Source organism: Sinohyriopsis cumingii, chromosome 15 (genome assembly GCF_028554795.1).
Source record: "Sinohyriopsis cumingii isolate HCF-2022 chromosome 15, ASM2855479v2, whole genome shotgun sequence".
Lineage (NCBI taxonomy): Eukaryota > Metazoa > Mollusca > Bivalvia > Unionida > Unionidae > Sinohyriopsis > Sinohyriopsis cumingii.
Genome location: NC_142975.1, coordinates 108116771 through 108130264, shown reverse-complemented (window position 1 = coordinate 108130264; position 13494 = coordinate 108116771). Strand labels below are relative to the sequence as shown.

Below are 13494 nucleotides of genomic sequence, written 5' to 3'. Positions count from 1 at the left end.
TTCTTAAAATGTTTTTTATTTTCATTGCAAGAGTAGTTGTATTGTTTCAGTGGTTCATTTTATCATTGCATGGCAATTTTAGCTTTACAACATAAGCTATAATAGTGACATTACTGTTCAAACAACAAAAGGTATATCATATCAGTACCAGAATATTGCTCTAATAGTATATGAATACAGCTACAACTGTATATGAATACTGCTACAATAGTAAATGAGTACTGCTACAACAGTATATAAATACTCCTACAATAGTAAATGAGTACTGCTACAACAGTATATGAAAACTGCTACAATAGTAAATGAGTACTGCTACAACAGTATATGAACACTGCTACAATAGTAAATGAGTACTGCTACAACAGTATATGAATACTGCTACAATAGTAAATGAGTACTGCTACAACAGTATATGAATACTGCTACAATAGTAAATGAGTACTGCTACAACAGTATATGAATACTGCTACAATAGTAAATGAGTACTGCTACAACAGTATATGAATACTGCTACAATAGTAAATGAGTACTGCTACAACAGTATATGAATACTGCTACAATAGTAAATGAGTACTGCTACAACAGTATATGAAAACTGCTACAACAGTATATTAATACTGCTATAACCATATGAGAATCCTTCTGTAACAGTTACTGTATTGGAATACTGCTATAACAGTACATTAATATTGTTACAACAGTAAATGAATATTGCTACAAAAGTGAATGAATATTGTTACAACAGTGAATGAATATTGGTACTGCTACAAGAGTTTGAATAGTCTGTGTCTATTACAACAATATACGAAAACTGCAACAAACAAATCCTATTTGTACAATATAAAATAGATGGAGTGACAGACGTGTGGACCATGAATCAAAGCCATAATTTCACTCAGTGTCCATGTACAGCTAGATGGACAGGTGAACAAGGGATACATTATAGAATAAGAAGATACATTATAGAAAAGGAAGATACATTATTGAATAATAAGATACATTATAGAATAAGAAGATACATGGGTGAATAATATATGTTGTAGAATAAGAAGATACATTATAGACTTAGAAGATACTTGTGTGAATAATATATGTTGTAGAATAAGAAGATACATGGGTGAATAATATATGTTGTAGAATAAGAAGATACATTATAGACTTAGAAGATACATGTGTGAATAATATATGTTGCAGAATAAGAAGATACATGGGTGAATAATATATGTTGTAGAATAAGAAGATACATTATAGACTTAGAAGATACATGGGTGAATAATATATGTTGTAGAATAAGAAGATACATTATAGAATAAGAAAAAATAATACAGAAGTTGTCTATAACTTTTAATTAAACAACTATTATAAAATAATGAAAGTCAGAATTGTCATGGGCGAATAGTCAACATGCAATATATATGAGGCAGAATCACCAGTGTGACTGAATACAGAATTGCCAGGCAGAACTTCCAATGTCTTGAGACAAAATCACCAGTATGACTGAATACAGAATTGCCAGGCAGAACTTGCAATGTCTTGAGACAAAATTGCCAGTATGGCTGAATACAGAATTGCCAGGCAGAACTTGCAATGTCTTGAGACAAAATTGCCAGTATGGCTGAATACAGAATTGCCAGGCAGAACTTGCAATGTCTTGAGACAGAATTGCCAGTATGGCTGAATACAGAATTGCCAGGCAGAACATGCAATGTCTTGAGACAAAATTGCCAGTATGGCTGAATACAGAATTGCCAGGCAGAACTTGCAATGTATTGAGATAAAATTGCCAGTATGGCTGAATACAGAATTGCCAGGCAGAACTTGCAATGGCTTGAGACAGAATTGCCAGTATGGCTGAATACAGAATTGCCAGGCAGAACTTGCAATGTCTTGAGACAAAATTGCCAGTATGGCTGCATGACATAACTGTTAAGGCAAAATTGCCACTGTCTTGAGGTGGAGTTGCCATAACTTAAAGTCCTTGCATATTTCTTTTCCTAAGTGTTATATCCTTGTCTAGCCATTGTATTCTGTCTATACATTGATATACTTTGTCTTGGTTCATTATTTGCTGGCTTTGGAGCAAGGATACAGATCTTTCTATCATGAGCTAAACTCCTGCAGTACTTGCATGCAACTACTTTATAAACACATAGTGCCAAAATTTTGTCACTGATCTTTTTTATTTGTATCCTATTCTTGTACTCTGGAAGGAAGGACCTAACACCTAGTATCAACTGAATGTCAGTATGAGCTTGCTGATAGTTAAATTCCTAGAAAGTATGTGGTTGCTGATAGTTAAATTCCTAGAAAGTCTGTGGTTGCTGATAGTCAAATTCCTAGAAAGTCTGTGGTTGCTGATAGTCAAATTCCTAGAAAGTCTGTGGTTGCTGATAGTCAAATTCCTAGAAAGTATGTGGTTGCTGATAGTCAAATTCCTAGAAAGTCTGTGGTTGCTGATAGTCAAATTCCTAGAAAGTATGTGGTTGCTGATAGTCAAATTCCTAGAAAGTCTGTGGTTGCTGATAGTCAGATTCCTAGAAAGTATGTGGTTGCTGATAGTCAAATTCCTAGAAACTCTGTGGTTGCTGATAGTCAAATTCCTAAAAAGTATGTGGTTGCTGATAGTCAAATTCCTAGAAACTCTGGTTGCTGATAGTCAAATTCCTGGATAGTCTGTTTTTGCTGATCTGGGGGATATTTGAATACAGACTGTGAAACTAAACCACTAAATTCATGCCACACTGACCTGACTATGAATATTTGATCTTCAGATTTGTGCAGTTTTAATAATTTGGACACGTTTATGCATTTACCTGCAATGATCTTCTTGTACAGTTATGGACTGATGGGGTCAATACCTGGCAATGTAGACATAGGCACACCATTGTCAGGGAAAATGAGAACATAAATTAAGAACTCTTGTTGTTCTGTCTAGTTTCCATGGCTGACATAGCTTTTGTCAGGGTGTGTGACTGTCCTTCAGTACTGACATTTTCTGTATTGTAGGCCATATTGAACTGGTTTGCATCCTGATCTTTGTGGCTTAGAGTGAGGTATTTGTTTCAAGTAAAATAGTATCCCTTTCATGTACATATTGGATTTGTTGCTGTTGCTGAATATTCTCTCCAGTGCTTGGAGCTCCACCAACGAAGAGTATGGAACAAGGCAATCCTGTTATGTGAGTTAGTGCAATTAGTTGACTGTTTCTGAATGACATAAACTAGCCATACAAGTGGCTTGCCAAGTAGCTGCTGATGCCCAATTGGCAGAAATACTAAGCCTAACTTCATCTAAGTTCTGGGGTATAGATTATACATTTACAATAAGTCTTATATGGCAGAATGTAAATGGTTGAAAATTAAAAAATAAAACTTTGCAAAAATAATTTTTAAGTAGCGATGTATGTAACATCAGATACAAGGTTTATAACTGGAGAAATATGGCATATATCTACTTAATGCATAAATGTATGTAAGTGGTATACATGAATTAAATCTGTCACAAAATGAAATAACTACATCAAGTTTATAACTTGACTGGATTGAATCCATCTTGCATCTACAATATTACTGATGAAGGAATGATTCAGTTTTTTCTTCAGTTGTGGTACCCTTGAAAAAGTGGAAACATCATGGTAAATGATAAGTTTATTGGTAGTACCATTTTAAAAATAGTGGTTTTCCTAACCTTGTAAATGTTAAATTTATTGATGGTACATTTGAAGAAACTGGTTTCCTTACTCTGATAAATGTTAAATTTATTGGTGGTACCATTGATAGAAGTGGTTTCCTTGCCCTGGTTAATGTTAAATTTAAGAGGAATAGCGCTTAGATTTTTTATTCTTGATGAAATGGGATATACTCATGAAGCTACAGGGACATATTTTGAGGAATTCTCAGCTGATGAAATGAGAATGTTGTTAGTCTTAGTTTGGGGGGTTTGGGGGTATGCCAGTCTTAGCTTAGGATTATTAGTCTTAGCATGGGTTTGTCAGTCTTAGAGTGGCTATGCCCGTCTTAGCTTTAGTTTGTCAGTCTTAGCTTAGGTTTATTAGTCTTTGCATGGGTTTGTCAGTCTTAGAGTGGCTATGTCAGTTTTAGCACAGGGCTTGTTAGTCTTAGAGTGGCTATGCCAGTCTTAGCTTTAGTTTATCAGTCTTAGCTTAGGTTTATTAGTCTTAGGTGGTTATGTCAGTCTTAGTTTGGGGGGTTTGTCAGTCATCAAGTGGCTATGCCAGTCTTAGCTTTAGTTTGTGAGTCTTAGGTTTATTAGGCTTAGCATGGGTTTGTCAGTCTTAGAGTGCTTATGTCAGTCTTAGCATGGGTTTGTCAGTCTTAGAATGGTTATGTCAGTCTTAGCATGGGGCTTGTTAGTCTTAGATTGGCTATGTCAGTCTTAGCATGGGTTCATCATTCTTAGAGTGGCTATGCCAGTCTTAGCATGAGTTTGTCAGTCTTGGCAAGGTGATTCAAGTTTTAGCTTGGTGTATGAATCTCAACATGTTTTTATGAGTCTTAATAGGGCTATGTGAGTCTTAGCTTGGGCCTGTGAGTTTTAACATGCCAATGTGAGCCTTAACATTGTTATGTGTGTCTTAGTAGGGCTATTTGAGTGTTAGCATCAGTTTTTTAGTCTTAGTATATATTTGTGAGTCTTAGCATGGCTCTGTGAGTATTACCTTAGGTTGTTGCAGCATAGAATGGGTTTGTGAATCATAGCATGGATATGTCAGTCTTAGAATGGGTTTGTGAATCATAGCATGGATATGTCAGTCTTAGAATGGGTTTTTGAATCATAGCATGGATATGTCACTCTTAGCTTGGGTTTGTGATTCTTTTTATGGCTTTATGAACCTTACCTTAAGCATGTGAGACTTAGCATGAGCTTGTAAGTCTTAGTATTGCTTTATCAGTCTTACCTTGGGTTTGTGAGTCCTAGCTTGTCTTTGCAAGTCTTAGCTTGAGTTTGTGAATCTTAGCATGGCTTTGTGAGCCTAACCTTGGGTCTGTGAGTCCTAGCTTGTCTTTGCAAGTCTTAGAATGGGTTTGTAAATCTTAGCTTGTCTTTGCAAGTTGTAGCATGGGTTTTTGAGTCATAGTATGCAGGGCCGAGCAAATTTTGTTTTTAACCACTAGTCCAGGACAAGTGGTTTCAGAAAATTCACTAGTTCCACCTTTCTCTTCACTAGTCCCACCTTATTTTTCACTGGTCCCAAAATGGTAATCACTTGCCGAGATTTGATGAGATGTATGTGCTTAATCCACAGAAAAAACAAACAAAACTATATACAACATAATTATTTCTTAAAAGAATTTAATTTTTCAAAAACATTGGTTGTTATACATTTGGCTTCTTCAGGTTCATATATATATGTTTTAGCTGGTGGATTTGAAAATATGTCCATGTATATGTCTGCCACCTGTACCAGCACTAAGCCAGCAGTTGATAGATCTGTGTCTGGGTTAAAGTCCTCAAGCTTTGGTCCATTTGCAGAAATGTTCATTAGCATTTGTAAACTCTTTTGGTTTAAGGAATTAGTTAAAGAAGTCTTGATTAAGTTCATTGAACTAAATCCTCGTTCACACTCAGAAATAGCTACTGCACACTCAGTATCTGTCTTGCGTTGTATCCCTCCATTTTCAAAAAATTTACCTTCGCCGAATTGCCGTTATTACCTTACTTGCAAAAATAATTTAGCAAACTCATTTTATCCACAGAGTAACTATCAGCTTGCTTGACAACTACTTCTAAAGTGATCATAACGTCAATTTTCTCTTTTAAATACAAACTGAAACAGCTCATTAATTAGTGTAATTGTTTTGCTTCAAACACAATATCGCACGTGGAAGTTAATCATCTGTATGATCAATTATAAATTAAAGAATCATAACTGTCATTTAATAATTTCATAAAGGAAACCAACACTGATGTCGGTAATGTACCTTTCATTAATTTAATTACACTGACTCGCTGGATTAAAATCATAGTGAGCCGCTCGTTATGATCTAAATTGAGTAAACTCATTACAATAAAATCGCTTGCAACACTGCTAATTGATCATACTGGCTTTCCTTTGTTTGACCTGTTCTGATTTGCCGATAATTTGGTCGCTTAGCCCAATATGCAGTCAAGCGGTAAAAGGATGTAAATGTATACACGAAGAGGGTAGAAACAAGTATTCAGTACACCCAGAGGGCATGATTGACCAAATAAAGGCAGATATAGTGATTAAAGCACGAAAATAAGGACTAGCCCGACTTTTTTTAAAAAGCACTTGTCCAGGACTAGCGACTTGGAAAATTTTACTTGTTCGACTTCAAAAATGACTAGTCCGGGACGTCGGTCTATGGGATTTGCTCAGCCCTGGTATGGATATGTGAGTCTTAGCTTAACTTTTTTAGTTTTATAATGGCTTTTTCGTAGCATGGCTGTTTGAGTCTAAGCTTAGGTTTATGCATCTCATGGAACTCTTATGTTTTATGAGTCTATTATGGACTTAGCATGGGTTTGTGAGTCTGGTTTTGTTAGTCTTTGTATGACTATGTGAGTCTTAACTTGAGTCTGTGAATCTTTGCATAGATTTGGGAGTCTTTGCTTGGGTTTTTGAGTATTAGCAAATATATATGAGTTTGGCTAAGGTTTAAGAGTTTAAGCATGAGTTTGTGAGGCTTAGTTGGGTCTGTGAGTCTTAGCTTTGGTTTGTGAGTTTTCACATGGTTATATGAGTCTTAGCATATATATGTGAGTCTTTGCTTTGGTTTATGCATCTTTGCATGGGTTTGTGAAGTTTAACTTGGGTTTGTGAGTTTTAGCTTGGCTGCTTGAGTCTTAGCTTGGATTTGTGAGTTTTATTTTAAGTTTGCTAGTTTTGACAAGCCTTGTTACCAATTTTCAGAGATTAACATGACAACAGAACCTCCATCTGCTTCTGCTGCACCCCCTGCTTCCTCTGCACTTCCTGTCTCAAAACAACAGGAGAATCCAGGTAGTGCTGCCAGTTCTGTTGACCGATTCAAAGCTGGGGACCTTGTCAGAATTGAGATAGAGCCTGATATTTTAAGAATGATGGAACAAAGCAGGGGCACATGGAAGGAAGGCATGTTTGAGGTATAAAATTTTCAGCCTCTACCTGTATTTTCTAACTGTCATTTAGAATATTTTTGCAGTGAAATAATTAGTCAGCTTGAAGCATTTAGAATTTTTAAGTCGTGTAGATAACTGGAACTGACAGTTTATTTAATGTTGATTGCACCAACAAGTCAACCAGATTATATGGTCCACTCTTAGTAACTCAGATATTAATGTAATTTGTTTGGTGTATAAAGAAACCAAAGAACCCAGACAAAATACATGCCTTTAATTTGATTGGTGGATAAAGAAACCAAAGAACCCAGACAAAATACTTGCCTTTAATTTGATTGTTGGATAAAGAAACCAAAGAACCCAGACAAAATACATGTCTTTAATTTGATTGGTGGATAAAGAAACCAAAGGACCCAGACAAAATACAAGCCTTTAATTTGATTGGTGGATAAAGAAACCAAAGAACCCAGACAAAATACATGCCTTTAATGGATTACCACTTATACTTGCACACGTTGTAACAATGGATCAGCCTTGGAACCTCAGAAGTACAAAGCAAGCAATTCACTCAGTTGCTATCCAGGCCCTACAAATTGAGTGTTTCCTCAGATATTTAAAAGTTGCATCGGTTTTGGGTTCTGCCCAAAGCAACAACTTCTGAGTGATTAATTTGGTCGATATCAAAGCTGGTAAACTGATCATTGTTTAATTTGGTTGATATCAAAACTGGTAAACTGAGTGATTAATTTGGTTGAAATCAGAGCTGATAAACTGAGTGAATAATTTGGTTGATATCAAAGCTGGTAAACTGAGTGTTTAATTTGGTTGATATCAAAGCTGGTAAACTGAGTGGTTAATTTGGTTGATATCAAAGCTGGTAAACTGAGTGTTTAACTTGGTTGATATCAAAGCTGGTAAACTGAGTGATTAATTTGGTTGATATCAAAGCTGGTAAACTGAGTGGTTAATCTGGTTGATATCAAAGCTGGTAAATAAGATTGATGTCATTTCTATCAAGAATCTTTTGGGGGTTGTTTTTTGAGGACCTGTGATATTGGCTGAGTGGCTCGTAGGTCAGACTTTTGATGGGTTGCAGGTTGGAATCCTACCCAAAGCAGCCTTTGTTGCATTGGTTGCTGAGACGTGTCTCTAATTATGGCACTTTGCATTTATTGGCTTTGTATAAATTTTCACATGCTATAATGTACTGTAAATACAGACAGTCTTTGTCAGTATTGATGGAAACAGGGTTGAAGCTGCTATTGTAATACCCAATTAAAACATTTGGATTTTGGATACAGCCTCCATTATTACCTAAGAAATTGCAGACATACTAAAATCTTTGAACCAAATTGAAGGCTTGAGAAAATGTTTTATTATCAATTTATATTCCCTCATCACATTAAAATGATTTCAAAACTTTAAAAAATGACAAGCCACTATTTACCCTATTAACCCAAAATCTTAAAGAAAAATGATTTGCTTATACAATCTGGAATAAGCCTTCTGTTGGATACTTAGTCACGTTGGTATCAAGGGTAATGAAAGGGAAGATAAAGCTTTTAATGCTGCCCTGCAATCACGTATTTCTTAATGAACATTCCATATACTGACATTAAAATATTATATAAATCAAAGTATGTTACGCCTTGGATGCGGGAGGTTGTGGGTTCGATCCCTGGCCAAGTCATACCAAAGACTTATAAAAATGGTACTAACAGCTGCCTCGCTTGGTGCTCAGCATTAAGAGGTTAGTGTTAGGACTGGTCAGTGTGGTGTCAGGATAATGTGACTGGGTGGGACATCATGCTACATGTCTGCGGCATGATGCTCCAGTACTAGACATCACTATAAACTGCCACACTGCATTCATCATAGCAATATGACTGAAAAATTGTTAAAGCTATGTTAAAAATCCAAATCACACACACACACACACACACACTCAATGTATGTTATATATATATATATATATATATATATATATATATATATATATATATATATATATATATATATATATTCTTTTTTGCATTAACATACATATTATGGCACTAAAATATTATATAAATTAGCATTTATATATATGATCTTGGACTTTTGGGGGCACTGCAGTTTCTACAAGAGAATATTAACATATTTATTTTTATGCTGAAGACTTCATGTTTACATTTATAGGAAGGGTTTATCTCTCTAAAGTATTTTATGCATTTCTTGGCATTTATGTTTATGGTTTTTGAAATTTAATTCACTCCATGTAGCCAGTATTGTGCTGATATGACATTGAAAACTGGGATACATTGTTGTTATCTGACCAAGTTAACTGGCTTACAATCAGATTTGCATTGAGAGACCCACTTTCCATGTCCACAAAATAATATTATTAATGTTATTATAAGTTTTTATTTAATGGATATATAAATTAATATTTCAGGCAATATTGTTTAGGTTTCCTTTTGACTAAATCACAGGCAGACGGCATTTGACCTTACATTTTACGATTAATTTTATCAATAATATTGGTTTTCTGTATCCACAACAATAATGTATTTTCTCCTTTACATTTAGTGTATCGGACAAACAGGGAGAGTATTAATAATTACAGACCAGGATGTGACTGTAGACTTTGGTTCTGCAGGAGAATGGACTTTCCATGAACAGTGTCTGAATGAGGTAAGTAAATTTAAAAATAAGCATGTTATAAAGGAATTGTCTAAGAAGAATGAAGAAATAGATATGTATAATACCAGATGCTAAGATGCAGGGGAATTGAAAGCTCCCTGCCTAGCCCATCAAACATCACCCATTCACAGTTGAAACAGTTGAAATGCAAACGTGGTTTAAAGTACAAGGTCGATTTGTTATAGAGGCCATAAAAGATAATTTGTCAGTTGAAAGTGTGGCCAGGAGAGAAGAAATGTTCTGCAACTGGGCTTCTGTACATCTTCTTTGTCATCCAATTAGATCTATGAACTTAGGTTGATCCTATTGTGTAGCTTTTCAGTTTCTCCGACATACTGAAGGATACAGATCTTACTTGTGATGAGATAAATGACATTCTCTGTTTCGCATGTTTTGTTTGGACCATGTATGTTTAGCTTTTCTCTAGTCACTGTGCTAGAAAATGTTCAGGTCTCTATCATATGTTGACAGGTTCTGCACCTTTTATCACCACAGGGTCCATATTGAATAGGGCAGTCTTGATTGGTGATTGGCGTTAGCTTCACCCTGATTAGGATGTCCTTGAGGTTTTTTTGGTCTCCGGTAGGCTACTACAGGTTTGTTAGGGAGGATTAACTTTAGGGCATCCGACAATTCCATGATAGGCCAGTGCTTCCCGATGATTTTACCTCCTTTGGGGTTGTCTGGATGGTAGGTCAGGATAAATGGTATCCTATCAGCCTTTTCCTTCTTTCCATATTTTAGTATTTACACAAAACAACAGATGTCGTTATGGCTCCTTGATTTCTAGGTCAATAAAAATATTTTCCAATATCAGCAACAAGTTGAAATAAACTAGTTGAAACATAATAAAGTTAAAGGTTTAACTCCTGCAGAAACAGCCACAAATGGAGACCCATAACTATTTAATCAAATACAAATAATGACTAAATGCTCCAAAATAAAAAAAATTCAGCAGGTCTAATGACATTTTAATTAATTATATAGTAACTAACAACAAACACGTGAAGGTTCAAAGTAACTAAGGCATTACCAAAATATCAAAGTGCTACAGTTAAACGTCTTGAAATTGCTTTATACTTTAACTAATGAATAGCAGGATTAAATTTTTCAAATGCAATCCAAACAGTTACTGCTGCATAAAGAATACATTAGCTTTATAAATACGAGTCCCTTGACAATGTCTGCCAATAGACAACATCTGTTGTCTGACAAGGTGTTGCCATCAGCACTGAATAGATGTTCACTTGTTGGAAGTGCTGTTACATAACATTGGGTGCAAGAATGGAGCAAAGAAAACTTGTCAGCATTGGTCTGCCACCATGAAACTGGATCAGTATCTCTCCAGATACAAGGCTCATTCAGAAATTTGTTCAATTGGTTGTCAATACGAACTGAGGTACACTTTTCTGCTGTTGACCTAATTGTACTATTCAGCCAATTATGAGTATCTCATTTAATAAAGTATTTGGGGCCAAAGAGAATATTTGGTACAGGCCTAAGATATATAACATACTTCAAAAATAGAATTGAATACAATATTACATGAAAATTTATAACAGTAAATACTTGATACTGCATAATAATTAGAAACTTTAAATCTGTATATTCACCCATAAAGACCTTTTTTATGCTGGATGTTTCAAACATAATGCTTTTTATGTGTATGATTAATTTCATATATTATGAACTTGTTTAACATTATTTTCTACATCATAAAGGTGAAGCGGTTTACACCAGGTCAGGTGGTACATGTCCTAAACAATATCAACGCTGTCAAGAAGATGCAGGAAGAGCGAGTGGGATGGAATGAAAAAATGTCCAGGGTCAGTAACTATATCTATCTATTTATCTATCTATCTAATCTATATCTATCTATCTAATCTATCTATCTGTCTATCTATCTATCTATCTAATCTTATGTAATCTAATGTAATCTAATCCAATCTATTCCTTAGATAAAACCACTGACATGATTGAAGGACTTAAGTTGTCAGAGCCACCCAGGAGTTTGAACTTTAGACACCCAAAAATATGCACAATTATTGAAAACCTCACCTAAACACTTTTTCCACATAACCGAGTTACAATTTAAGTATTTATTCATTATATATTATTCTATATTTTATCCTCAAATTCTGTGGTTTGTAACACCTGCATGTATTAAACATGTAGATTAAATAGAAATTGACAAAGACGGCTTAAGCCTTCATGCAAAAATATCTGAGGAATATTCTTTTCTTTATTAAAATTTTCTCATTTATAGACCCAACCCAATGACCATACAGGCTGAACAGTTATAGTCCAAACTATGGACCTTTCTGTTGTGCAGTTCACATGGACTGAACAGTTAACCATTGGCTCTTATGCTGTGATGGACCATAAATAAAATAGGCACATGGTGTCAACATGAGGTGCAAGTGTTATTGCCATGTGCTTTATAATGTGTAGTAATGCTAAAAGTGTTATTGCCATGTTTTTAATACTGTATAGTAATGCTATTGTTTTTTCTTTCTGGGAATAACACTGAACGACATATCCTTAGGTTTCAAATATAAAATCTAGCATATCTTTTACCCTGTAAAATAGCAAAATCATGTGTGTCCAAGTCACACTTGAAAATGAAAATTTCTCTAAATAGTTTTGTCACTATATGGTAGTTATTATCATTACCATATATGCTCACAGAACTAATCTGCAGTTAGACTCATCTTGTAAGCAGGTACTTTGTTGACCTGTGGGATTAAAAACTGCCTAATGTTGGACATATGTAAGAGTAAATTTTACACAAATTTTTTAATCTAATATAAGCCTTTTTTTTTATTGACTTTCAGCATCGATTAAATCAAGGGCCAAACACATTCATTGTATTCTTTTCATAAGACATTTTACAATTTAATGCATTAACAATGCCACTTATAAGGGACTGGCCATTTTAAGGAATCACATCATGGTGTACATATCACAAATTCAGACTATTTTCAGCATATAATTTAATGTAACTATATAAAATAAATTTTAGAAATTTTAATTTTCAAACATTTTTTCAGAGATATTTCTGTACAACTATTAATAATAATTTTTAAAATGGCAGCAGTCATTTGTAGATAACATAAATCTTTGTTTTTTGTGAAATGCCTGATGCTTTATTGAGTTAAGTTTGATTTATGTTTATTAATGCAATAAATGATTTTATTTACTGTGTTAACAAATTAGGGCCAAAACTAAAGTTGCTGACAACTACTGTGACAGTCCCAAAAATTAATGTGCATAAAAAAAAACTATTCTAACTATGAAAAAAGTAATGATATCAGAAACCTCAGGGCAAAATTGGTAGATTTTGAGTATTTATACTGGTGGACTTGACTCATCCATTTGCAAGTGTAAAATGGTTTTCAGTATTCATACTTGTAGACTTGACTCAAACTTGTTTACATTGGTACAGCCAGTTTGAGTATTCATATGGGTAGACTTGACTCAAACTCACATACTTAGGGTAAAGCCAGTTTGAATATTCATACAGGTAGACTTGACTCAAACTCACTTACTTAGGGTAAAGCCAGTTTGAGTATTCATACTTTGTGGACTTGACTCAAACTCATTTACTTAGGGTAAAGCTGGTTGGAGTATTCATACTGCTCAGCTTGACAGAGACACATTTACTCCATATGCAATAACAATTGGTAAAATTACCATTACAGAAGTTAGAGATGTCATGTACCTGATCAG

The 13494-nt window shown here is 34.7% G+C and overlaps 1 protein-coding gene across 4 annotated transcripts in view; it reads left to right on the top strand.

The window, feature by feature from the left end:
- LOC149782444 (uncharacterized) overlaps window positions 1–13494 on the top strand; it is a 132476-nt gene that overhangs the window by 72596 nt on the left and 46386 nt on the right. For all 4 annotated transcript variants that reach the window (XM_089933856.1, XM_089933854.1, XM_089933855.1 and 1 more), the window contains 3 exons: window positions 6896–7107; window positions 9652–9756; window positions 11487–11591. In XM_089933856.1, the coding sequence (XP_089789982.1) occupies window positions 6896–7107; window positions 9652–9756; window positions 11487–11591 (422 nt within the window). The remainder of the gene's footprint in view (window positions 1–6895; window positions 7108–9651; window positions 9757–11486; window positions 11592–13494) is intronic.